We start from the raw sequence: 26,586 nt of genomic DNA on the forward strand, positions 1-26,586 counted from the left end.
CATGAAGTGGTGTGTTTTTTTATCCTTTGCTTAAAATGTTTATATGCTTTTTTCTCTTTTGATATATGACATTTAAGATGATTTGAATCTTTCATACAGTTAAAATATTTTTACTAAATAAAGATTATGTGATTAAACATTTTCTGTACTTGAAGTCCTTTAAAAGAATCCAAATCATTATTTTTTAATAATGTTTTACTAAAGTCACAACAGGTTTAGTACAGGTTTGATAAGCTTTGATACATTCTTCAATATAAATGTGTTTCAGCACAAGAGTGTGTTATTGTAGGCAACTTGATTAAAACTTTAACACATTTACTGTTTTAAAACCCTGGTTTAATTTTTCTCAGTTCATATTGAGTTAATTCAGACACCAAAATCAGATGGAATGGAAACTAAAACACCTGGACTAAAATGTTTGCAGGTAGCATTGAAACTTTTCACAATAAAGCAAATTTTCATGTTTGCAGTGAGAATGCAGTCAAAATAAGGGAAGACAGATTCAAAATAGAGCAGGAAAGATTAGAACAGGAAGGGGAGAAACAAGAAACACTATTAAGATATGAACGTACTGGAGTCAACAGAAAACAACACAACACAGAAACTGGATCGAACAAATAAGTTACATTTAATCCTAATTTTATTGCATCTATTCCTCTGTAAAGGAAAACTAAACTGTTTTCACAGTCAGCTCTGTAAGAGAAAAACAACATTAATGCCTTTTGACATTACTCTGCCTCAGCAGATCAATACTTTTATGCCTTAATTATGTGATTTTTAATCATAGCATATATGGAGGCCTGGATTGATTTCACCTAAATATGACGACAGAAGACACATGGAGGAATTTAGGAAAATATATGTAATTTGATCAATATATACAGGAAGATTCAGAATGTAAAAGTATTAAAATTTTGGGTATTTTCTTATAACAGTTGAGTGATAAAATATTACTGACTACATGTGATGCGACACAAGAAGATCAGGAACAATTCGCCAGAGAAGTAGCAGAGAATAAGACAAAAAGCACCAATTTTTGGAAAGTGAGTTTTATTTTTTGTTAAATTTACTAGTTGCATGCTGGAATGAAGAAACCAGTTTAAAATTGTAAAAGTTTGAATTCAGCTTGTTTAAAAGTAAACTTCAGCTGTTTGTGAATAAATACAAAAAAGAAAAGGGTGGAGGTAAGAGTACACAGACTGCATGTGCATGGCTCACTTTATTTGTCATTAGTCCAGGGCTAGTGTGTGTGTGTGTGTGTGTGTGTGTGTGTGTGTGTGTGTGTGTGTGTGTGTGTGTGTGTGTGTGTGTGTGTGTTTTATTGTTTGCCTTTTATTGTTCTACATTAATGCTGACAATACGAGATCTAAAACGTCCGGAGAAATACAAACGTTTTATCCTCCAAGCGGAACCTTAAGAGCCACAACTGTTTCTGGGGGAATGTCCATGTGCTACTTCCGGCGGACGTAAACAATGAGGTGCTAACAGTATTAGCTTCAAGGCTTCCTCCTGTTTATCATCGGTTAGAAGACGACTTTTGCTGTGTGAGGTGAATATTTCAGTATTTGTAAGAACCCGGTCAGGAAACCCAAATCATCTCAGAACCCCGGTACCTTAAGCTTCCTGTTCTGAATGAACAGAGAATAAGATCAGGGAACTAGTTGATGTCGCGGATGAAGCAGGGCGCGACCGTGTTTTGTTCACAGCTCGATGATTTGCTTCGTTTTTCGCCGTTTGTCTTCGTTTAATCTGTCAGATATTTAACCGAGACTAAATAAAGAATTTGAATTGCTTGAACAAACTTAAGACCAGCGGCCTTCAAATAATAAACATGTAAACTAAAAGTTTTATCTACAGTCTGAGTTTCATGTTTAAAGCTGCGTTTAGACCTCCAACATGAAACAAATAGCTGAAACTCACACAGTCGTTCCTTCATGTACATAACAGACTTTAGCCACTATTTCAGTTTGGACTGTTGAAATGTAAAAACTTTAAAGTGAATTAAAATATTGGTATTTCAGCACTTGTTCTTGATTTCTGTTGTTTTTGTAGCGGAAATACCAGATAGAAGATACTAATATTTATAACAAGTTTAATCTGTGAATCTTATTTCAATCACTTCCTAATGGGTGGACAATTATTTTTCCAAATGGACGATGTGAAGAATTTGAAGGACATTAGATAAGAATGCAGGAGTCAAAAGGTGAAGCTAATTCAATGCTGAATAGAAAAATTAAGTGATTCTGTTTTCTTCCCTTATTTCCCCTTCAAAGCTCAGATAATATTAAACTCCCTCTCTAATTAATTTCTCTATGTTTTAACAATAACATCCTGACAGAGACCAGTTAGCTTCCAGGCTAACGGATAAGCTAACAGAGTACAAGAGGCAGCGAGAGTCGTTTTAAAGAACAGGTCAAAAGGTCTCAAGAATTACATGTTACATTGTTACCAAGAGAACCATGTTTTATGAACAGTTGCAGTAAATATTAGCCAGATCCTTCATCGACCGTCTCAGCTACAACATGTACATACCTTATTTATGACACGTCTGTTCTCCCGGTATGGTGATGCTGTCGATATATGTGTGTTTTTCTTTGTCTGTCTTTGGGTTGGAAAATCTTTACATAATGAATTGTGTGACATTGATATGGAGATCTATGCAAACAACTTGGCACTACCCAGAAGTCTCTGATACCTGAAAGTATTACTTCATTGTACTTGATTTTCTGGCAAAACACAATATAAATAATTTACAGATCAACTCTTTGTGAAGATCTTCATAAACACGTTTTACTGAATTGTTCTACTGTTCTTCATTCCCTCAGATCTTCCACAGCAACATGTCTGTTATCACTTGGAAGGTTCTTGATGGTGGCTCTCCCATGAATGAAGAGAGAAACAAAGTTGAACACAAGACAACAAGCACTATAAAAATAAAAGAGGAACCAGAACCACAGCATATTGTTGACAGGAAAGAGGAACTGAAATCTCAACCAATGAAAGAACAAGTTGAACATTTTATTGTTCAGGATGAAGGGCAGCTTTTAGTGACGCAGGAGACCAACAACACTATGGTGTCTCCTGCTGATGAGAACATATTCCACAATGAACCAGAACTACAGCCAGTAAAGGAGGAACCAGGACCTGTAGAGAATACAGAAGATGACGAACCTGAACTTATACAGATTAAAGAGGAACATCAGGATCACTGTTGTCATCAGGATGAAAAGCATCTTGACATAAACCAGGAAGCTGACATTTTTATAATGGCTCCTGCATGTGAGCAAAAGGACAGCCATGAACCGGAACCAAACAAGAACCAGCTCCCCTCTGCAAACCACCAAGAAGATGAGAACCAACATCAGCAAAAAAGCAACCAGGAAGACTCCGGATCAAGAAGAGACACAGATCTGCAGTCAGAGAAGAAACCTAAGAGCACCAGATATCACAGGGTCTTTGTGAACAATTCAAAACAAAATGGACATAAAACAAATTTGCCATCATGTGAAGTATGTGGGAAGTGTTTTGCAAAGCGCAAGTATGTGACTGTCCACATGAGAACTCACACAGGAGAGAAGCCGTATCCCTGTATATTTTGTGGTAAATCTTTTATTGACCATAGCACCAGAGCCAGACACACCAGAACACACACCGGCGTGAAGCCATATCCTTGTGATCTATGTGATAAATCATTCACACAACCCAATCACTTGGCTCATCACTTAAGAACTCACACAGGTGAGAAACCTTTCTCGTGTCTGACTTGTGGAAAAGATTTCAGCCAGCAGTCTAACCTAACTGTCCACATGAGAACTCATACAGGCGAGAAGCCTTACTATTGTAAGCTGTGTGATAAATCATTCATCCAGCCCAGTGGTTTGGCTCGCCACCTCAGAACCCACACAGGTGAGAAGCCTTTCTCTTGTCTAACCTGCGGGAAAGGTTTCATCCAGCAGTCTAATTTGACAGTTCACATGAGAACTCATAGGAATAAGAAGCCACCATTCACAGTCCAACAAAAGTCTAGTTCTTTTTTGAGTAGTGAGTAAAAATTACATTTGTTTCAATATTAAAGGAAAATGTCAATATCTGTCTATTCTCAAAGCAACAACCATCACCAGGAAAATGAACTGTAATATTCTGCTGCTCAGCTGAAGATTCAATGTTTCCAGAACCAAACCAGCTGAGGCAGCGTTTAGCGTCTATGCTCCTCAACATTTGATCCAACTTTTGTTTCTGTGAGATGTTGAGTTCTCTCTTTTTTAAAGCAAAATATTGAGGTTCTTGTTGAAGCACTTTAAATCCTCTTGTATGAATGTTGGAATAGAAATAAACTCACCAGTTTACTGTAGTGTTTACAAGGTTTACTTCATTTTAATTTATTGAACTGTTTTTATTTTCTTATTACTCAGCATTTGAGGTTTTTAACCTGAAATTTCATATTTAGAGAAAAGGGTTTTATTATCACTGTTCTTTTAAGTGATTTACATGTATTATTTTCACTGCTGTAAGATGGGAGATAATAAAAATTTTGTCTTATTTTCTTGTTTCTCTACAGTTTATATATATTTGTTTAATCAAATCATTTTTGTTTATTTTCAGACAAATATTCCTATTGTGTTTATGGGTGTAATTATGCACTTTGATTCCTTTCTGCATAAAATGTGAGTCCAAGGAAGTTTATCTCACCACAGAAAAATTCAGTTGACCTGAATTTACCTGTTAGAGGCGTGTTTCTGACGTTTGTTTCCTTCATGCGGTTTATCCAGGAGCCAGGAATAATGTCATTATTCTGAATTATAAACAAATAAAAACATTTGAGCAAAGTACTAAAGCATCTATATTAGTTTCTATCCTCAAACTATGAGAATGCTAAAGTGGTGAAAAGATGATCATCGACATTTGGCACTTTTACACTTGCTGGTTCATTATTTTCATATTTAGTGAGCTTTTCTGTTCTCTGTAATATATTAGATTATACTTTCTGAATTTTATTTATGAATGATGTACAAGTACCATTTTATTTATATTATTAAGAGGTTAAACATGCAGGTTGATGAATGTGCCTTTAGAATTTTAAGAAAAACGCAGTTTCATAGTATATTAGAGTATTTATGGGTCACAAGTAATTATTTGAGCATATAATCAACAATTTCAATAAAATAAAAACTTTCTTGCCTGGAAAAACATCAGAATTACTTGCAAAGCTTTTAAAAAAACCTTTTTAGGTGACATCAGTATTTTGGTAACAGGACGTTAAAAAATGCCGTTATCTTTAATATAAAAACCTAATTAAAAAAATGTAATGAACTCACCCGATATTGACCAATGCCCATTTTTAATAGGTATTTTCATATTACTATATTTATTTATTGTTTAATTGTTTCTAATCTGTCGTTTCAGCATGTTGTTCAGCATTTATCTTCAGAATATTTGAAATAATTTGAATTAAACGAAAAATAATTAAAGGCGGGGGCGGGAGGGGAGGGGTGGTAAAAGAGGAACTGAAGTGCAAAACTCTGTTTCTAGTGAACATTTCAGTGTGAGACTTCCGGCGGAAGTAAACAACAAGCCGCTAGCTGCGTTAGCTTCCAGACTTTCTTCTGTTTATCGTCGGTTTTTGTTGTGTGAACTGAATGTATCTGCGGTAACAAAACCTTCTTTTCATCGGAGAAATATTTAACATCAGCTCAGACTGCTGGATACCAGCTGGAAGGTATGCTGCACCTGAATCATCAGTTTTTGTTTGTGTAAAATATGTGTGGTAGTATTTTTAATGAAACATGTATCCATATATTGAGGTGGTTTGACAGAGATGTTTGTTTGCAAACCGTCTCAGACTTCAGGTTGTTCTGGTAGATGCTGCAAAAGTCGAAATCAGCAGCGACTTTGTGTTATTTGGTCTGCATGGTGGCATTAAACCTTAATACTGTGTGGGTTTGTAAAAAGAAATGAATGAATGTCCACCATCAAGAATGTGTAACACCGACTTCTGCCCGAAGGTCCGGACGCTACACCTCCACAAACCACTTTATGGCCACAGCAATGACCTTAAGTGCAGCTCATACAATCAATCCATATTGAAATTGATCCAACGGAAACTAAAGTCACCTTTCCACTGGATATTTTTTAAAATGCTCCAAAAAATGATTTGTATTGTCTAATAGCTAATAAAGCAAATGGATTATGGATAAGGACTGAAAATACTAAAGAATTTGAAAGAGAGCAGAACTGACACAAACCAAGAGAGAATAACTGGAATCAGCTACTCCTCTAATAATAATTGGTTTCCCCAAAAGTAATGCAGCCGTTTATGTCTTCTGGATTGGGATTCATAGATGATTACAGCTGAGAATAATCCTCCTAACAAGAGAAATGCATCCCATGCTGTTTAGTGGTGGTCCAAGTACTGAACCCTGCAGAACCCCATAGCTAACATTTTGTCAGGAGCTAAAGGCTAAAGACCCAAAGGGAACTGCACCCAATCTGGACAAGCTTGTGAGAGCCATATTTAAAATTCTAGAGTTTATTTTTCAAATCAAAACATCTAAAATGGCATAATGGGCGACTCCAACCTGACCAAAACCAAATTGCTTCTCTTGAACCAGTTCAACACTGGCTCTACTTGTACTGGCTTTGAACCAGTACAAGACCAAACAGAAAACTATTTGGTTCAGTTTTCTGAAACACGGTGGCACCGGTGGTAGGAGTCCGTCCTGTAACCAGTGGGTGGCTGGTTCCAACCCCTCTGTCCGTTTCCATCTTTGGGCGAGACACTTCACCCATCTTGCTTGCTGGTGGTCAGTAGCGTGGCAGCCTTTCCTCTGTCAGACTGGAACTTGTGGCTGCTGCCCAGTAGCTTGCCACCATCACGGTGTGAAACGCTTTGGGATCCTCTGGACATGATACAAGTGGAGGGCATTTCACAAAACAAAAAACATTAATCTCTTATTGTCCTTTATTTCTTCAGGCCTTCTTCAGCATCATGTCTGTTACTACATGGGAGGTTGATGCTGATCAGCTTCTTGTAGCTGAAAAGAAGACCTTAGTTGTTGAGAAAAAGATAAACGTTAGAGAAATAAAGGAACAGGACAAAGCAGAAACGCAAGAAGTGACCGAAATAAAACAGGAACCAGAACCTCAACCAGTCAAAGAAGAACCGGTTGAACAGTGGATCTTTCAGAATGAAGGGCAGGTTTTAGTGAAGCAGGAGGCCAACACCACTACAGTGACACCTGGTGACAATGAACCAGAACTGCAGCAGATGATTGAGACAAAAGAGGAACCAGAACCTGTAGAGATGAAGGAGGAGCAGGAGGAGCCAGACCCTGTGCAGATTAAGGAAGAACCACCAGAACGGGTTCAGATTAAAGAAGAACAGGAGGATATCTGCAGTGGTCAAGATGAAGAACAGCTTGTAATGAAGCACGAAATCAAGACTTTTATAATAACCTCAACTTGTGAGCAAAACGACAGTAGTGAACCAGTACTAAACAAAGACCAGCTGCTCTCTGAATACCACCCTGAATATGAGGGCCAGGAAGACTCAGGATCCAGTAGAGATAAAGACCTGAGGACAGAGAGGAGACCACAGGACACCAGAAATCACAGAGACAATATGGACAATTCAGAACCAAAAACACAAAACACTAATTTGTCCTCTTGTGAAGTATGTGGTAAATACTTCACTAAGCGTAAGTACTTGATGGACCACATGAGAACTCACACAGGGGAGAAGCCATATACTTGTAAATTGTGTGGTAAATCTTTTACTAACCACAGTAATAGAGCTAAACATCTGAGAACTCACACAGACGAGAAACCACATCCATGCGAACTGTGTGATAAATCTTTCAGACAGCCTAATGAGTTGGCTCGTCACTTTAGAACTCACACTGGTGAGAAACCTTTCTCTTGTCTGACTTGTGGAAAAGATTTCACCCAACAGTCTAACTTGACGGTGCACTTGAGATCTCACACAGGTGAGAAGCCATATTCATGTAACTTTTGTGGTAACACTTTCAGATATGGCGGTCAGTTGACTATTCATGTAAGAACCCACACAGGCGAGAGACCTTTCTCTTGTCTGACTTGTGGAAGAGCTTTCACCAAGCAAAGCGCCTTAACTGAGCATATGAGAACCCATACAGGAGAGAAGCCGTATCCCTGTAAGTTGTGTGATAAATCTTTTAGAAAAAGTAGTGCTTTGACTTATCACATGAGAACGCATACGAGTGAGAGGTCATGAATTATGAGATGCACTTTTTGTAGGAAGCAGTTATTTAGTTGTAAACTAAATAACTTTTTAACTAAAACCAACAAGCAAGGGGCAATTCAGTCCCTTTACTTTTTTGTTAAGTAAAACCTTTTGTATTTTGTACAGTTGTAACATTTGTTAACAAATTGATTAATGAATTTTTTCAGAGGTTTGTTACCTTCCTGTCTCCTGTACTTGGCAAAGATTTTTCAAATAAAAAAATACATTTGATGTCAAAAATTATATTCCACATTTATTAAGGCAAAGCACGTCTTCTTTAAAAAATATGCAATAGTTATGATTCTACCCATCAAATATCTGAATAGTTTGTCATCCAAATTCCAAAGCACTGAAGCCAGTCCTGTTTGTCCAGCCGTTCATCTGAATTTCTTTATCTGACATTGTGTTGATGCTGGTAATGTAATATAACAGCAGATTGAAATTAACAGCCTAAATTAAATGTTTTCACCAAACCATTCATAGACCTAAACATTCCTGTCTGCTAGTCCTGCACCGATTGCAGTTTTCTGGCCGATCACCGATTACCTTTTTTTTTTAAAAGCCAAACTTAACGATTCTGATACCATTTTTTTGTCTGAAATGTTGCTCAATATATGAAGAAAGTTGCTGAATTGGCAACAACAGGGTGACTATTGTTAACTGTACATGTGCAGACGTGACCTGGTCAGTCGGTCTGTCAGTCAAACTTCTCTCACGGGAGAAAAGAAACGTACAGCGGTTGATTTTTAGACTTTTGCTGAGGTTGATGACATCGCTGGATAAGATCGGCTCCACGTGTAAAAATCAGACGATCTGCCAAAATTAAGGAAATCGGCACCAATAAATCGTCTGGCAGATAAATTGAATTGAATTGAATGCTTTATATTAAAAAAACATCTAATTAATTATTAAAGTGAAGGATGTCTTTCGTAACCCTGATATTGTTGTTCCAGAATCTCTGTGAAGCAGCCAACGCCGGTTCAATGTCTGTATTTGACGTTGTGCCCACAGATATTAATTATTCACAACATAATTCAATGTTAAGCTTTGTGATGCTATTGGCCAGATATTTAATTTTATTAGAACGTTAAACTAAAGTTCCTCCTACTCATCAAAATATCATTAGGAATGTAAAGCACCATTAGAACAAATAAGCAAAGAACAAATGTTCTATTCAATGTGGCTACTTTTCATTGCTTATTATAGTAAATACATTTGAACAGATCAAATTTTACATGTTTGGTTTCATACTGATTCTCTGTAATATGTGTGGGGGTTTTTTGCATGTACTTTTCTTGTTTAATTGGACAAAACAAGAAACTGTTAACTAACTGTAACCTTTCTGATGAAAAACAGTTCAGTTATTATGGGTCAATCTAGGAGGTTGCAGATATCTGCATTAATAATATCTAACCTTTGTGAATTATTCATAAATATTCATAAAATGCTTCATTCTAATATAAACTTATATATTTATATTAAAACTTATATTAAAATTATATAATATAATTTTTTTGCCAGTTTGTTGATTCTTGCGTTGTGTGTTTAATTGTGAGACAGTTATTTTTTGTTTTTGGGCATGTGCACCGACTGATGGCACCCTTTGAATTTCGTTGTCCTTGTGACAATGACAATAAAGATTTATCTTATCTTATCTAAAATCCGCCAGCTGCAGCTGATCCAGACGCTGCTGCTGGTGTTCTGACTAAAACCAGGAAGATGGAGCACACCACCCTACACTGGCTCCCTGCAACTCACAGAATAGACTTTAAAATACTGGTGCTAGTTTATAAATCACTGAATGACTTAGAACCACAATACATTAAAGACGTTCTGTTGTTGTATCAACCTTACGGACCTCCCAGGTCTTCTGGTTCTGGTTCTGGTCAGCATCCAGAATCAAACCTGGGGAAGCAGCATTCAGCGTCTATGCACCAGAAATCTTGATCAAACTTCCAGAAAACTGCAAAACACAGAGCTCCTAAAACCCACCTGAGTTGCTGTTGAAACTTTACAAATGAAACATCGACCAACATTTTGATGTGTGTTGGTGACTTTTGATGACGGCAGTCTTCAAAATGTAATGTTTGATGGTTTCACAACTGTATGATGTTTTATGAATTTTTTATGTTTTTGACATAAAGCACTTTGAACTGCCTTGTTGCTGAAATGTGCTATACAAATAAACTTGATTGATTGATTGGTTAATTGATCAGGACTCTGTTCACATCTGGTATGTCTGGTCAGTCATAATAGGGTGATTAATTTTAGCGTTTTGTGTGTTTTTATGGTGCTGTTCCAAATGTAGCCAGCTGTGCATGCTGCAGCTAAAAGCTAATGAATTCAGACTATTAAAACTTAGAGATTGTTTTAACCATCCATAGACCAATAATGTTGAGCTTATCTCTTAAATTAAAACACAGTTCAAACTTCTCGTGAAATAAATCTGGTTTATAATTCATGAATTTGTGATTTATTAATAATACTTGTATTATTCTACCTTTGGCTGGTTTGATCTATTTTATTGACTCTTCATATTTTAATTATTAGGCTGTTTTGGTCTGTATTGTGAATCTTTTACTTTTATCTCTTTTTAAAGAGATTTAAAGGCCATGCATATTGTTTGCCTTGAAGAATTGCATAAGCAGGGATCAGAAAGATTTATTGCATAACAATTTTAAAGAATGCAATATTATATTGTATAAGCATTTTATTTAAAGGACAAGACATACAGGGCGGCAGTAATGTGTATTCTGTATCATTATCATCATTGTTTCTTTTTCAGGGGCTTTAGAAAAAACAAAATGCTGTACATGTGTATCCAGCTAATTTGGACACACCAGAGCAAATCTGCTACTGAAGAAGTTCATGAACCGAGACTATCAGGTTTTTGATCCACAGATCTTAGAGAAATACTTGGGATGTGTGTCTGTAAAAGCTCAGTGCCGGACCTTTTAAAATAAAACCAAAATCTCAAAAACAGTTCTGAAAGAAACAGGCAGTCAATGAAGGGAATATGAAAAATAAATTAAACTGATAAGATAAATTGATCTTTTTATTGTTCCACACAGGATTCTTTAAACATTATATCTTGTCTTTGCTTTTACTGTGCTGTTCTTCGATGGAGAACCTGTTTGTTTTGTTCATTTTGTTCAATAAAGGTTTTTTAAAAAGTAGACGAAGACGACATCCGGCGGAAGTAAAACACAATGCGCTAACAACGTTAGCTTACAAGTTTCTTTGTGTTTATCGTCGGTTAAAAAACGATTTTTGCTTTGTTGGATTAATATTTCAGTGTCTACAGTAAAATATCTTCGGTTAATCATCTGAGAGAATTCATCAGAAATCGACTAACTGCTGCTGCTGGGGAAATATTCATCAATATCGATCCTCAGCTCAGACTGCTGGATACAACTGGAAACTCCAAGTCATCTCGGAACCTCCAGGTATGTTAACTGCACGGCTCTGGATAAAATAAAATGAAATACAGAGAATATTATCAGGGAACTAGTTCTCACCGCGGAGGAAGCAGGACATGCCCGGGTTTTGTTTACATCTCGATGGTTTGCTTTATTCGTCACTGTTTGTGTTTTCGGGCTGTTTTGTTAGGAGTTGGAGTTTGGAGTTTATTTCGGTCTTAATGGGATTATTTTTGTTGTTTGGTGATGTAAAACATAGAAGAGAGTTACAGAAGGAGTGTAATCTTGTAATGTCTGCATGATTCTGGCCATCTGTAGTTCAACTACCGCTTCGTCAGGACTCTTCTGTGATTCCTGGTATAAACAGCGCAGTGAACAAGTATTTGTTGCTACCCTTTATAATTTCAGCTAATCAATCAAATAATATCGAAAATAATAAGAGTAAGTAAAACGTACAGTTATAAAATTATTTTATAGAGCTTTGGAACGTGACGTCACTGCTCTAGGCGTAGGGATATGAGCGCCATCTTGTATGGCCATAAACACAACTGAGAGAAACGACTGTCTCACAGATATTTTGAATATAAGTTACTTAAAATTATTTAGCAATGGTTCAAACTTGCTGCGTTATTGGCTGTAATGTCCGATCACACGACCGAAAAGGTAAAAAGATGGAAAACGGACTTTCGTTTCACTGTTTTCCTGCCTGGAAACAACGCGAGGGGGCTAAGCTATCGGAGCTAACAAAAAGGAGACGAATGGCCTGGATATCAGCGGTGAGACGTCCTGATATCACGTTCTCCAACATCCCAAGATATCTAAAAGTTTGCTCCAGACATTTCCATTCTGGTGAGTCTCTAAATTCGCTTTGTTGCTGTTGTGTCATAATGTTTTGCTGTGATTTTGTCCGGGTGACTCATGTTCAGTTACGTTGAGTTCATTTAAGTGGGTCAACCTGGTTTAAGTCGGGCTGATATTTTTTATGTAGCATAGTCCGTGTTTTGACAGTGGATATTTGGGTTATTCCATTTTTACAAAGTAAACTATTGAAGTTTTCTAGTGTTATAATTTACAGTATTAATACTGATGTGTGTTCCGATATGCCCTCTTCAAGGCAAACCGGCCTATGAAATGTATGAGCTCAATCCAGACTGGTTTCCAACGCTGAATCTGGGTCACTGCGAGGGAAAAGCCACAACATCCGACCGACATGCGCGTCAATTAAAGAGGCCATACAGCAGCGCAGTTGAAGGCCAGGCAGCAAAGACCATGGTAGATCAACAAGTTACAGAATCACCAGAAGAGGTAAATAATGAAAACACAGTAGCGGAGGCTGTAGAAGAGGAGCGAGTTTGACAGGCTGATGAGGGAAACCCAGGAGAGGAGCTCAGCAAGGCTGCAAACTCTGGAGAGCAACATGAACCAGCAGCAAAAAGGCAACAAATAGAATGTCACTTGTGTGAGAAGAGAAGAAATAAACCGCCTGTTACAGGAGAACCGGGAGCTCAGGTCACAGCTGAATAAAAAACAGCTGGACACAGATTATCTCAAGGATGACACAAAAAAAGTAAAATATATAGGACTTCCTTGCTTTGTCATTTTGTTATCATTGTTTAACACCGTTAGGCCTTTTCTGCCAGCATCAACAAATCTTTCCCAGTTTCAAATGGTTTTACTTGCATTAATGCGTCTCAGACTTGATCTACCTGTTCAGCATCTTTGCCATCTTTTTAATGTGTCACATAAAACTCTGTCTAGTGCCTTTGCTGACACCCTTGATGTGTTATAATCACTCCTTGGTAAGCTGGCCTGAGAGGCATCGCTTACAAGCTACAATGCCTCCTCAGTTTTGGGAAACATTTGGAAAACGTGTAGCAATTATTGTTGACTGTTTTGAATTAGGCACAGAAAGACCCTCAAATTTAAAAGCACGAGCGCCAATTCTTCCCCCGATACAAAGGCAGACACACTATGAAATACCTTATTGGTATAACACCACATGGGTCAATTTATTTTATTTCTAAGGGATGGGGCGGGCGTGCATCAGACAAGCACATAACAGAAAACTGGTCTTCTCTCCAATGTATTACCTGGGGACGTTGTTAGCGGACAGAGGCTTTGATATTAAAGACAGTGTAGGAAAGATGTGTGCTGAGGTTAAAATGCCGTCATTCACTAAAGGGAGATGTCAACTGGATGCTAAAGATGTCGAAGACACACGAGCTTTAGCTCACCTCAGAATTCATGTGGAAAGAGTGATCGGTTGCATGAGGAACAAATACAAAATGTTACACAGAACTACACCAATTAAGTTGCTGCTTACATGTGAGGGTGAAGAGGTGACACGTCTTGACAAGATTGTGTATGTGTGCTGCAGCTTGGTGAACATGTGTTCTAGTGTGGCTGTGAAACCTCATGCAAATGAAACCTGCACATGTTAATATGAAACTGCAAAGCTGCACTGATATTAATTAAAATGCAGATTGAAAAAAGAGATTTTCTGCACTCATTCTTTTGAAATATTTGTACAGTCGGTACTGTTTTATGTAAAATGTAGATGGTAAAAAAGAAAATTGCATTTGTTCCATTCATGATTTTGTATTGAAATATGTGTAGAATTGAATAATAACATGGAAGTGGCTGTTTTCTCATTTAATAATTTAATGTGGTAAACGGGAAACATTTGATTCAAGCACTTCACAGGTGATGAATTACATTTTAAGTAAAAATTTTATTAAAATATTTCATATAATAAATATACATGGAGTGAAATAGATTACATTTTTAAATAAACATATTATGTGATTAAAGTAAACGCTTATATAATCAGACAGTTTGCAGTAAATTTCATGTAATAAGTAAACCAGATGAAAGCCCAGCTTTAAATATTTGATGTGTAATTAAACATTTCAGAGTGAACAATAAAGGTGACAAGTAAAAGTTATGAAATAAATCATATTTCAAGTAAATAATTGTTGTATTTCACATATTTCAGGTAAGAAGTGAACATGTAATGAAATAGATCCTGTCCTAGAATTTTATGTAAGTGAACATTACAGGTAACAAATGTGACGACTATGTGAGGTAATACATTTTATAGAAAAATTGCTACACAAAAATAAGTGCAAATATTAGACTAACAGCATGATTTACATGGGTTAGACTGTGTCTGCCTTGAAGCTGGAGTATATTTGTGCTCTGAGAAATATCTACCTACAAGCTCTGGAAGGGAAATATTTCTAAAGCTTTGTGCTTTTTGTAGACGTCGTTCCCAGAATTCCTGATCTGGAAAGACACGGAGACGGCCATGTCTTTCTGGGTCCACATAACAAGGTCACAGCGGTTTGATTCTGTCACAAAAATCTCAGTTTGTATCTGTGTGTAGTAAGGATGATGTTTCTTCAGCTGAAGTTCATTGCCAGACAGCTGAAGGCAAAAGTTTTAGTTGTTTGCATCCACAGCCTGCTGGATGCAGGATGTCCTGTATTTGTAAGGACACTTTATCTCAAGACAGCCATTCCCACAGCAGTCACACCTTGTGAGTCCATCAGCAGATGCTCCCAGTTCAGGGAAGTCAGTGTTTATGATGAAACCACATCATTATAACTTTAACTTTTAGATTTTTGTGACAAGCTCTAATTTTAATGTTTTGTGCATCACCCTCAAGATTCCTACTCCATTTTGTTTGCACTGGAGACACTGTAGGTGTTGCACACCTGTTTTACAACTGTTAGTGCTGGGCTTTCCAAACAGGTGGCAAACACAGCATGCATAGTGGAAGCTGTAACTCGCCCAGCTCGACATTCATACCAGGCAGAAGACTTGTGCTTTTCAATAGCTTCTGCCTGCTCACCAGTTACTATTGCAGCTTCTTTGTATTTTTCACAGCAAGTCATTGAACTGTATGTTTTAGTTGTACAGAGACGCAAGGGGCTGAGGTAACATAACTGACTGCTCTGCTTTGTGTGTGAATAGTGTGTAATATTTCTCCATTGCGGACAAACCAACAGCCTTACTGTGAACTAACAGTGTGTCAAGCAGAGGATCCAAATCTTCCAGATATGCAGGTGGGATTTTTCTTTTTTGTGGATGGCTGCTTCTGGCTGGTGTTGAGACTTCAGCATGGATTTTTTTTGTCAAGTATCTTCTTTTGAGAAGCTGAAGTACTGTAGTCAATTATATGGCCAACTTCTGGGTGAATCTTTGTCAGATTGCCAGGTAATATCCAGCATGCTGGCTCATCTGTAGCAGTTTTTGTGCCTCGTATCCTCACTGTTGCTTCCACTTTAAAAAGTACGGCACCTATACGGGTGCAGGTCTCTTCTAGTTTTTTTTTGTTGTTCAGCCAGAGAAGTTTTACAGAATCTGAGCTGCGTGCTACGTCAGTGTTTTGTTGTGTTGTGTCAGTAGTCGGTTAAAACGTCGTAGCTCTGGAAGAAGAAACTTCGTAATGCCCCCCCACCCCCAAAGAAATACGCACATCATGGGCAAATAAAGTTGCCGAAACTGAAGAAGAGTCAGTTTCGTGAGTGCAACACTATTTGTGTGTTGGGTTTCCGTCCATCCGTTTTCTAACACGCTTATCGCGAGAGGTGCTGATGTATCTCCAGCGGTCGCATATTTAGGTTTATATTGTACATATTTCATACTTTATTTGCAGTTTTTCCAACTGGACTTTCTTTCATTGTACATGTCTAAATGACAAATTAATTCTAAGTCTTTCTTTCTTGTTAGACGAGCTGAAAGGAGGTAAAAATGAGGTGGAACTGCCGTAATTTAATTCAAACTTGGAGCTTCGCAAATCAGTTAGTACTTTAATAATAACGCGTTCACACTTTTTAGTACTCGTACCAAGCAACATTCTGATTGATTGTAGAATAATGTACAATAAGAATGTATATAAAATTAAGGAGCTCAGTACTTTTGTTCGAACCACAACATATTTGCAATCCGGGGGGTAAAAATGTCCAAATCATGTCCCCAGCCATTCGTAAACTGGACGTGTGCCTCCATTGACTTATAATTCTTGAACTGATTCGCCATGTAAGCACTGACACCACAGACCAGGTATGCAAATATGTCTGGGAAGGTCAAATGAGGTAAATGATCAGGGTCTCTGCTCCAACTTTTTATTTCAAACAGGTCAATATGTCCAATTTTAGCTCTTTTTTCCATGTAGCGTTTTTTGGCTGCTGGGAGAAGCTTTTTGCAGTATAGCAAACATTTTATCAAACTGCTTTTTCAGCATTATGGAAGAGGAGAATACAGCGGTAACACGATAAAAACACCGGAAAAAGTTTGTCTTGGTCTGTGGCCATACAAGATGGCGCCGAGCGACGTAAACATCACATGCAGTGACGTCAGTTCCTAAAGAGTTTTAGGATATTTATACACTGAAATCCTTTACAGACTTCATCTAATGGGTTTTTACAGAAATGTCATTAATGTTCTGCTGTTCTTCCCTCAGGTTTTCCACGGCATCATGTCTGTTACTTCAGAGGTTCCAGTTGATGATCTTCTCATAAACAAAGAGAGACGAATAAAAGAGGAAGAGGAGGAACCAGAACCACGGCCAAATAAAGCAGAAAAAATCCAGCTGTGGGTCGTTCAGGATGACGGACAGCTCATCTTAAAGCGGGAGACCAGCACCTCTACAGCAACTCGTGTTTATGAGGAAATGTGCCACAGTGAACCAGAACTGGAGCAGATGATGGAGACAAAAGAGGAACCAGAACCTGTAGAGATTAAAAAGGAACCAGAAGATCCAGAACCTGTGAGGATTAAAGAGGAAGAGGAGGATTGCAATCAGGTTAAATATCATCTTGTAGTGAAGGAAGAGCCTGAATCCTTCATGGTGACTCCAACTAATGATCAAAATCACAACAGTGAACCAGAACCAGACAAGAACCAGCCTGAAGATGGAAGCAACCAGAACGACTCAGGATCCAGTAGAAATCACGGCGACAATGTGGACAATTCAGAACTACAAGGGCAAGAATCCGATTTTCACCAGTGTAACATTTGTGGTAAACGTTTCACTAAGCCTTACTACTTAACTGCTCACTTGAAAACCCACATGAAGGATAAGCCGTATTGTAAAATATGTGATAAATATTTTACCAGGCGATCGTATTTGACGGTTCACATGAGGAACCACTCAGATGGACCTGTACAGAAACTATTTCCTTGTGAGCTTTGTGAAAAGTCTTTCAAACGGAGTAGTCATTTAGCGTCTCACCTCAGAACTCACACAGGTGAAAAGCAGCTGCCTTGTAATATGTGTGATAAATCTTTTACAAAGAGAAGTAATTTATTATCTCATCTCAGAACTCACACAGGTGAACAACCATATCATTGTGAGCTTTGCGATAGATCTTTTAAACATGGTAGTAATTTATTGCGTCACCTCAGAACTCACACAGGGGAGAAGCCATACCTTTGTGAACTGTGTGACAGATCTTTCACACAGAAAGCCTGTTTAGACGATCACCTGAGAACTCACACCCGGGAGAGACCGTTTAGTTGTGGGTCCTGTGATAAATCTTTCATACATCATAGTGATCTGACCTGCCATATGAGAATTCACACAGGTGAGAAACCATATTCTTGTAAGCAGTGTGATCAAACTTTCAGATGGAGAAAAAGTTTAGTTCTTCACCTTAAAACTCATACAGATGCGACTGATAAAAAGCCTTAGCTAGCTCCTGCTAAACAGTCAGTACTTGCTAACTCTGCTAAAGGTGTCCACCCCATTACTCCTGTTTGTTCGTGAAGGAATTAGCAGCAATATAATAATGTGAGGAAAAGTGAACAAACAGTGAATCTGATTGGATCCATGTATATAGTGTAGAAAATAATGTTAGAACAAAGTGATCTTTGATTCTTTTCCCAGTGGGAACATTTCTGAGCAGCCTTAGAAAGAACCTGGTGGAACTGGTTTTTCATCAGGACTCTGACAGTAGAGCACATCACTCACACTGATATACACTTAATGATTTATCCAATTTTGGAACAGCTTTTCTAAATCAAGGTTAAAATCCCATTTGTTTAGAATTGTGTTTTATTAATACAAACTGGAAAATGGATTTATTTGAGTTTTTATTACAATATTTTGTGATTTTGATGAAGATGTATAATGTTTGTTTTCATTGTGTACAGAATCCTGACCTGCCTTGTCTTTTCTTGCTTCATGTTTATTTGGGACTTAAAATGGAGCTGAATTTCTTTAGAGTAAAAATATTTGTGTCCAATCTGTCTGCTTAATTTTTTCTTTTTTTTCTTCTAGTTAGAAGAAACTGTAGCAAAAGTTCTTACAAATATTTTTAAAATCAGTGATTTTGATTGCAAAAAATTACAAAAAGAATTGTAAAATCCAAAAGACACTGATTATAATTTATCACTGCTTTCTGTCTTTCCTTTGTTGCAGTGGTTGGACCAGATTGTAACACAATTAATTACAGATACACATTAATATGTTATGGATGTATACTATTTGTATTATGGATTTTTTGCAGAATTTAAAAACCTAATCCATAGCAGTAATAAACATCCATTTTTAGCTGGACATGACTGTAGTTTGTTAGTTAAATGCTAAAGTCATTCTTAAAGTTGGCTGATTAAATTGGGAGAAAATATATTTTTATATGTGGAGCAAGAATCGTGTCAACTTAGAGAAAATGTTTGTATTCAGAGGAGAAACTTTAATTGTGATCAAAATTTCAGTAGATTAGAAATTAAAAGTGTCAAACAAGTTAAAGGAACAATATCAGAAACAAAGAGAAGAAAAGATGGTTTTAAAACATCCATTGAAATGATAAGTGAGGATTTAGTCAGTTGTTACATTTTTAAATGTATTATTTATCTATTTTTAAATTAGATGTTTTGTCGACGCTCATTGCCAGTTCGTGGCAGTAATGCACCATTTATTTCTTTGCCAGCCTTCACTACCTGCCACAAGAAGAAGAACGTAAATCTTGCTATGACTTCCAGGCATCCTTCTTGTTACCTTCGGTTATAAAGCGGTTTTTGCCGTGTGACCTGAATATTTCAGCGTCTGCAGTAACAATATCTTCGGTTAATCATCAGAGAGCGACTAACTGCTGCTGTTGGAGGAATATTTAAAAACATTTTCCATTAGGAGGAAGAGATCAGAGATCAGTCTTCAGCTGAGGAACAGCTGGAAAACCCAAAGCATCCGTCCTCGATGCAGCCGTCACGGCATCGAGTCCTGACCCTTTGACCTTTGCTGCATGTCTCCCCCCTCACACCCACTTTCTGAAATAAAGGCCAAATTAATAGTTTTCTTTCTGGTTGTTTTTGATTTATACAGAGCCCCGACTCAGCGATAGCTGTACCCAAGATGTGGTGATGTGTTTATGCAAATAAAACTCAACTATCTGCATAATTCTCATCGATAGTTGTGTGAGTGTCATGGTTTCTTTTCCTGTGTCTCTATGTTGCCCTGTGATTGGCTGCAACATGTCCATGGTTCACTTCACCTCTTGCCTAATGACCAGTGGAGAGAAACAAGCTCCTCTGTAAGGATGATGACAAGATGAATTCACTTAGACAAACTTTTGTTCACAAACACAGAAACGTTTTAGATGAATTGTACTTTGCTCAACCATACTTATTGTCTCCCCTTTTTTCTGGAAGTTTTTCAGTCATTCTTTCAAATCTAGGATATTTATGCATAACATAATGAATACCGCATTATGGTATAGAATAAACAGTTATTAACTTTTAAAAATAACTGTTTAAATATATGTATTTAAAAGTTTTATTCAAAATAAAGGAGGTTTTAGTCTATCGTATTTATTACCAAGGTTTCATTTTTGCAGTGAGGGGAGACTGTATTATTATTTTAATTATTTTAATTTTTGGGAAAAGCGATTTTGGCAAAACAGCCTTTTCTGTTTGACCTGCTACTGAATGGAACCTCATTCCAGGATCATCAACATTTTAAATAAATATAGCACATTTATGGTACAGGAAAATAAATAGTTTATTATATAATTAGATTTTGCTCTGCTGTCTTATGTGTGTTTATTGTATATGTATGTTTGTCTGATAGTTGGTTCATGTATTTTAGCTTTAACGTACTAAGTAGTAAAGTGTTTTTTACTAAGTGTATTGTAATTGTTATTTTGTTCATTTAAATATGTAATTTTGCTCTTATTCTTTTAAGGAGACTTGTACCATTTGTCTGGGGACTGCAGATGAGAAACAGCCTTCTGGCTAACTGGTATTTTTACAGAAATGTAAATAATATGCACCTGTAAAAAAATTAAATAAAAATTAATTTTATGTAAGAAATCCTGTTGCATGTTTGGCTCATATCCAAAATAAAATAAATCATCGGATGAAAACCCAAATGTTTAGAGCTGGAGGCGGAACTCAAAGGATGGAATCTGTTTCTAGTGCAAATCTCCATGTGAGACTTCCGGCGGAAGTAAACCAGAAGGCGCTAGCAGCGTTAGCTCCCAGGATTCATTTGAATATCTTTGGTTAGAAGATGGTTTTTACTGCGTGAACTGAAAATGTCAGTGTCTGCAAAAACAAAACCTTCTTTTCATCATGAGAGAAAATTCATCAGAGTCCAACTGAAATACTGAAGAACATTAATTTGAATGGAAATGCCTGATTTCATGTGAAACGTCTGAGTGTCCTGATGTCATCATTCGGAGGAGGAAATCGATCATCAGCTCAGACTGTCGGATGTTGGCTGGAAAACCCAAATTATTTCGGAACCTCCCGGTACGTTCAGTGTGCGGTTCTGAATGAGCAGGGTCAGGGGACTAGTTGACACCGCGGAGGAAGTAGACATGTGTGATTTGGTTTGCTTCGTTCATCACTCTTTGTGTTTTTGACCTGAATCTTTTAGCAGTTGTTTGGGGTTTAATTCGGGCTGAATGTCTTCATGTTTGTAGTTTTCTTTGTGTAAAACGCAGAGCTGGGCTGCAGCACCAGAAGAATCGGTGTTTGTGACCTTTGACCCTCCGGGTTTCCTGACGTCACTGTGGCTGTAAAATCAGACCGTGGCTGGACGACGTGTAAACATGGAGGACTGACAAAAGATTCGTGTTTCAGGGGGTTTGTCGGCTTTAATAAACACGATTCTAGCTGAGAAAACTTTGAACAGATTCAGATGTGGATTCTGAAGTGTTTTCATCCGGTCTGAATGGGTTTTCTACCTAACATCAGTCTGTTTAGTCACCCAAACAACACGATGCTTGCCTGGGTTTCTGATGACATTTGCAGCAATACCCAGAAGCTCCTGAGACCTAAAATGTTTAATTGAGACCCTTACAAAAAAATCCCATGAAAATCACATGTGATCACATGAAAACCACACATGTGGTTCATACAAATTTTTACATGTGAATGATGTGAATCACATGTGAAAGCACATGTATACGTGTGATTTTGGAACGTTTTGTGGTAAAATGACATGTGAGCACATGTGATTTTCATGGGATTTTTTGTAAGGGGAGATATCTTGCCTAGGTTTGCAATATTGTTTTTAAAAGCTATTTTATATGTTACAGTCAAGGACATTAATAAAATATTAATCCTTAAAGTTTTTCCAGATTATATTAAATGAGCTTTAAATATTTGCCATTAACGTTCTACTGGTCTTCACTCAGGTCTTGCGCAGCAACATGTCTGTTACTACTTCAGATGTTCTGGTTGATGATCAGAGACGGATAAAAGAGGAGCAGGAGGAACCAGAACCGGAGCAGGTGACTGAGAAAAAAGAGGAACCAGAACCGCAGCCAATCAAAGTAGAACAAATTCAACTGTTGATCTTTCAGGATGAAGAGCAGCTTTTAGTGAAACAGGAGAGCAGCACCTCAATGGTGACTGCTGCTGAGGAGGAAATATTCCACAATGACCCGGAACTGGAGCAGAGGATGGAGACAAAGCAGGAACCAGAACCTGTAGAGGTTAAAAAGGAACCAGAAGAATCAGAACCTGTGAAGACTCGAGAGGAAGAGGAGGATCTCCACAGAGATAAGGATGAAGATCATCTTACAGTGAAGCAGGAGCCTGAAATCATTATGGTTTCTCCAACAGACAGGAACCAGCTCCTCTCTGGAATCCAGGCTGAAGGTGAGAACCAAAGAAGCAACCAGAACGACTCAGGATCCAGTAGAGGTAAAGATCTTCAGCCAGAGCAGAAACCTCACGACTCCAGAAATCAGATGGACAATGAGGACAATTCAGAACTAGAAAGGCAAAAATCTGATTTGCCCCTGTGTAGCGTGTGTGGTAAACATTTCACTAAGCCTTACTACTTAACTGCTCACCTTAGAACTCACACAGGGGAGAAGCCACATCCTTGTGACATGTGTGATAAATCTTTTAGCACAAGAAGTAATTTAATACGTCACCTCAGAACACACACTGGTGAAAAACCATTTCCATGTGACATGTGTGATAGATCTTTTAGCACGAGAAGTATTTTAACTTGTCACCAAAGAACTCACACAGATGAAAGACCATTTCATTGTGAGTTGTGTGATAAACTTTTCAGACGCAACAGTCATTTAGCTGATCACCTTAAAACTCACACAGGTGAGAAGCCACATCCTTGCAAACTGTGCGGTAAATCGTTCATACAGAAAGTTAATTTGGCTGATCACCTGAGAACTCACAGAGCCGAGAAACTGTTTAGCTGTGAATGCTGTAATAAAAGTTTTGTACAGCATCGTGCTCTGATCTGCCATATGAGAATTCATACAGGTGAGAAACCGTATTCTTGTGAACTATGTGATAAATCTTTCAGATTGAGAAAAAGTCTAGTTTGTCACCTTAAAACTCACACAGGTGAGACTGGCAGAAAATCATAGCTGCTGCTAAAAGTTTAAATGTCTGCTAGTTCCACCAGAGGACATGTCATGTAGAACCAGTAAATCCAGAAAGCATCATCCCCATCACTCGTCTGTTTGCTTGTGAAGGAATTGGCTGTGATGTAATAATGTGAGGAATCGTGAACAAATGGTGGAGACAGACTGAAGATAACTCTTAGAGCAGAAACTCAGAACTAGTACTAATAAACTTTGCTGACTACACTTAATATCAGAAAATATGAAGAAAATGTACAAAAACTAATCAGGACTGCTGCTGAATGTATTTTCTACAATCATATCAATGTTTACTCTGATATCTATATATGTATAATCTTTGATTCTTATCTGCAGTTTCATTCATTTTGGAGTAATATCTGGTCCCAAAGCCTTAAAACAACCTGGTGTAACTTGTTACTCCTCTTCTTTCCTAACTTTTCACCGAAGCTAGAAAAGAATAACTCATCAACCCAGTTCTAAAATCCCTGTAGTGCAGAGAACAGACTTTAACATGGCTTAGCACCAAAATGACCTGTCGTCGTATCAACCGTCCATACCGCTCAGGTTTTCTGGGTCAAGTTCGCAGAACCAAACATGGAGCAACAGCATTCAGTTTTTATGCTCCACTAATCTGGAACAAACTTCCAGAAAACTGTCAAACTGCTGAGAAACTGAGTTCCTTTAAATCAAATGTAAAAGATTAGATTTGCCTTTGATTTATAACTGGAACGTAAATAGATTTTATTTCAGGATTTTACACTACATGTTTGATCATTTTGATATTTGAGAAAATGTAGCGATTGTTGCTTGTTTGTCATGAACTCGTAATAGTCGAACCTCTGTGCCATGTTTGCCGTGTTTACTGAACTGTTTGAACCACATATATGAGAAAACACTGAGGTATACTGCAGTGGGCGGAGTTTCACAGGAGCTCGGCTCAGTGGGTCTGCGTGAAAACAAACATCTGAAAACCATTTCAACAGGCGTCAACAATCTGCCTTCTGCAGAAATCTGGGTCATAAAAACTTCTGTCTCCCCAAAGCCTCTGCTTGGAATCCCCCAGTTTCAATGTTGTTTAAAGACAGGATAGGTTCAATATTCTGCTCTGCAGAATTGGGCTGTACTGACCCTTGCAAAGCATTACTTAATAAATAAGAATGCATAATTTTAGAGAAGCCTTTAATGGTTGACTTAAACCCAAAGTTAGCAATGCAACATCCTGGGACTCCATAAGAGTCACTAAACATTATTTGGCTCAGAATCAAGAGCAAGTTGCAAAATGGAGGATGACTATTAATGGGTTCTGTCTGGGAATCCTAGTTGGATAGGAGAGATGTAGGTCGTCAGAACCCAGAACTTTTTATCCTGTGAGTACTGATCAGGGTAAGACCAGCAAGGTCTGGATCTCAGCACTCATTGTGTTGCCTCTGAGTGTGGAGTCGTTTGGTGAGTGCCTTACGGTATTTATATACTCATGAATCAGTTAAAAATCTTTAGTATGTCTGTATTTATGTATGTAACAGGGAAGGTTTTATGTCTGGTGGACAAAGAGTCATGACCTTGGTGCCACCAATGGTAAAAGCTGCACTGCAAAACCTAATGTGTTTGTGCTAGCATTTGCATTTTTATTATTTCGTAAATGTTAAACTAATCTAATCCCTTTTCATTTTGTAGTCATGGGTGGTTAGTGCTAGCCAACGGTTACTCCAGTGAAAATATTAAAACAACCTGAATTGGCCAGTTTGAGTCACCACTGGTTCAGGTTTTACCTTTCTGATCGACGTTTCTGTGTGATGATGGATCATTTTACCTCAGCCCTCCTCAGGGTGTACCCCAGGGCTGTATTCTTGGTTCTTTTTTGTTCTCACTTTATGTTCTGCCACTGGGTTCTAGTGGCCCAGCAGTATCTCCACCTTGATTTTTTTTTTTCCTTTGGCCCCTTTAAAAAAAATCCACTGTCACAAATTCTGGGGTGAAATTGGAAACCTGCCAAATCAAGCCCCTTCGTTCCACTTGGAGACAGTAATCCACACTTTTATTACTTCATGTCTGGATTATTGTAACTCTCTTTTGATCAGCGTTAGTTTTGTTTGTCTTTGAATGGTCTTTGCCCTTGTCATTTGCCTTAACTACTTTACCTCTCTATGCCATCATGTGCGCTTTGATCATCTGCCCAGATAATTTTAGCAATCCTGAATACCTTTTAGAAATCCAGAGGAGACGGAGCCTTTTCAGCTCCTAAACTGTGGCATGAGCTGCTGCTAAAGGTGAGGCAGGAACCATCTCTTTCTGTTTTTAAAGCTCATTTAAAACACTTTTTCCTTTGGTTTATAACCAGGAGTGAAGTAGCATCTGTGTTTTAATGTTGTAGTCTTTACTTGTATTTCTGATGCTTTGATTTCTATTTTTTTGTAGTTGTCTTTTTTATTTTTTGTACATGTCTGTCAGCTGCTGTGTTGTATTTTATGTGCTTTAGAAATAAAGTGGCATTTATTTTATTGATAGTATTAAAAATATTTTTTGGACAATAATGCTGACGTGTGATGTTTTGTTTTTAGGACTATCCTATGTGTATAATTTTAACTTGTCCCAGTAACTTACTGGTAATATTTATTAGATTACTTTGTCCCTTGGCACTTTACACTAAAACATTAATTGCATTAATGGTCCTGGGTAAACTAACGATTCGGTGGACCTGTTGATGTTCTGCAGCGTTATTTGTCTTTTGAGTGTATGTCAGTGTAGTAATAATTAGAATTTTATTTTCAGGTCTTAGATTTTAATTGTTTATGTCTTCATGTCAGTTATAGCTTTGCTATTCTACTGCCATTGGGTGCCTTTCTGGATATTAATATAACTAATAATTAATAAATAAAGCTGCTAAACTTAATTACAGACTCCTCCAGTTTTTTCTGGAAACTTTATAAGTGATGTATTAATTGTTTTTCAGAAATACCTTAGAACTATATCTATCTATCTATCTATCTATCTATCTATCTATCTATCTATCTATCTATCTATCTATCTATCTATCTATCTATCTATCTATCTATCTATCTAT

At 37.5% G+C, this 26,586-nt stretch overlaps 3 protein-coding genes and 1 pseudogene across 7 annotated transcripts; all 4 read left to right on the forward strand.

The window, feature by feature from the left end:
* Positions 1 to 1,461: 1,461 nt before the first annotated feature.
* Positions 1,462 to 4,764, forward strand: LOC111609635 (oocyte zinc finger protein XlCOF8.4-like). Its single transcript, XM_023339024.1, has 2 exons — positions 1,462 to 1,549; positions 2,826 to 4,764. The coding sequence occupies exon 2, from the start codon at positions 2,841 to 2,843 to the stop codon at positions 4,047 to 4,049; it is 1,209 nt and encodes a 402-aa protein (XP_023194792.1). The 5' UTR covers positions 1,462 to 1,549; positions 2,826 to 2,840; the 3' UTR covers positions 4,050 to 4,764.
* Positions 4,765 to 5,568: 804 nt separating this feature from the next.
* Positions 5,569 to 8,816, forward strand: LOC102231617 (annotated as a pseudogene).
* Positions 8,817 to 11,447: 2,631 nt separating this feature from the next.
* LOC111609628 (zinc finger protein 3 homolog) lies at positions 11,448 to 20,945 on the forward strand. 2 transcript variants are annotated; one of them, XM_023338990.1, is made up of 3 exons: positions 11,448 to 11,703; positions 12,791 to 12,981; positions 17,144 to 20,945. In XM_023338990.1, the coding sequence occupies exons 2-3, from the start codon at positions 12,808 to 12,810 to the stop codon at positions 18,371 to 18,373; spliced, it is 1,404 nt and encodes a 467-aa protein (XP_023194758.1). In that variant the 5' UTR covers positions 11,448 to 11,703; positions 12,791 to 12,807; the 3' UTR covers positions 18,374 to 20,945. The 2 variants fall into 2 exon arrangements, with proteins under 2 accessions (XP_023194758.1, XP_023194757.1); XM_023338989.1 differs by lacking the exon at positions 11,448 to 11,703 and adding an exon at positions 11,714 to 12,525.
* A 183-nt stretch (positions 20,946 to 21,128) lies between these two features.
* LOC111609633 (zinc finger protein 436-like) lies at positions 21,129 to 26,415 on the forward strand. Of its 4 annotated transcripts, XM_023339022.1 has the most exons (3): positions 21,129 to 21,432; positions 22,323 to 22,418; positions 22,491 to 26,415. In XM_023339022.1, the coding sequence occupies exons 1-3, from the start codon at positions 21,394 to 21,396 to the stop codon at positions 23,526 to 23,528; spliced, it is 1,173 nt and encodes a 390-aa protein (XP_023194790.1). In that variant the 5' UTR covers positions 21,129 to 21,393; the 3' UTR covers positions 23,529 to 26,415. The 4 variants fall into 4 exon arrangements, with proteins under 4 accessions (XP_023194790.1, XP_023194789.1, XP_023194788.1 ...); XM_023339021.1 differs by having other exon boundaries at positions 21,129 to 21,768; positions 22,323 to 26,415; XM_023339020.1 differs by having other exon boundaries at positions 21,627 to 26,415.
* Positions 26,416 to 26,586: the final 171 nt, after the last annotated feature.

Source organism: Xiphophorus maculatus, chromosome 9 (genome assembly GCF_002775205.1).
Source record: "Xiphophorus maculatus strain JP 163 A chromosome 9, X_maculatus-5.0-male, whole genome shotgun sequence".
NCBI lineage: Eukaryota > Metazoa > Chordata > Actinopteri > Cyprinodontiformes > Poeciliidae > Xiphophorus > Xiphophorus maculatus.

Bases quoted from the DNA above. Each gene is read 5' to 3' on its own strand.
- LOC111609635 (XM_023339024.1), top strand. From the start codon at position 2,841: ATGTCTGTTATCACTTGGAAGGTTCTTGATGGTGGCTCTCCCATGAAT.
- LOC111609628 (XM_023338989.1), top strand. From the start codon at position 12,285: ATGGTTCAAACTTGCTGCGTTATTGGCTGTAATGTCCGATCACACGAC. The intron at 12,526-12,790 runs GTGAGTCTCTAA...GCCCTCTTCAAG, and splicing joins CTCCAGACATTTCCATTCTG to GCAAACCGGCCTATGAAATG. The intron at 12,982-17,143 runs GTAAATAATGAA...TTCTTCCCTCAG, and splicing joins TTACAGAATCACCAGAAGAG to GTTTTCCACGGCATCATGTC.
- LOC111609633 (XM_023339019.1), top strand. From the start codon at position 21,394: ATGTTGGCTGGAAAACCCAAATTATTTCGGAACCTCCCG. The intron at 21,433-22,322 runs GTACGTTCAGTG...GTCTTCACTCAG, and splicing joins AATTATTTCGGAACCTCCCG to GTCTTGCGCAGCAACATGTC.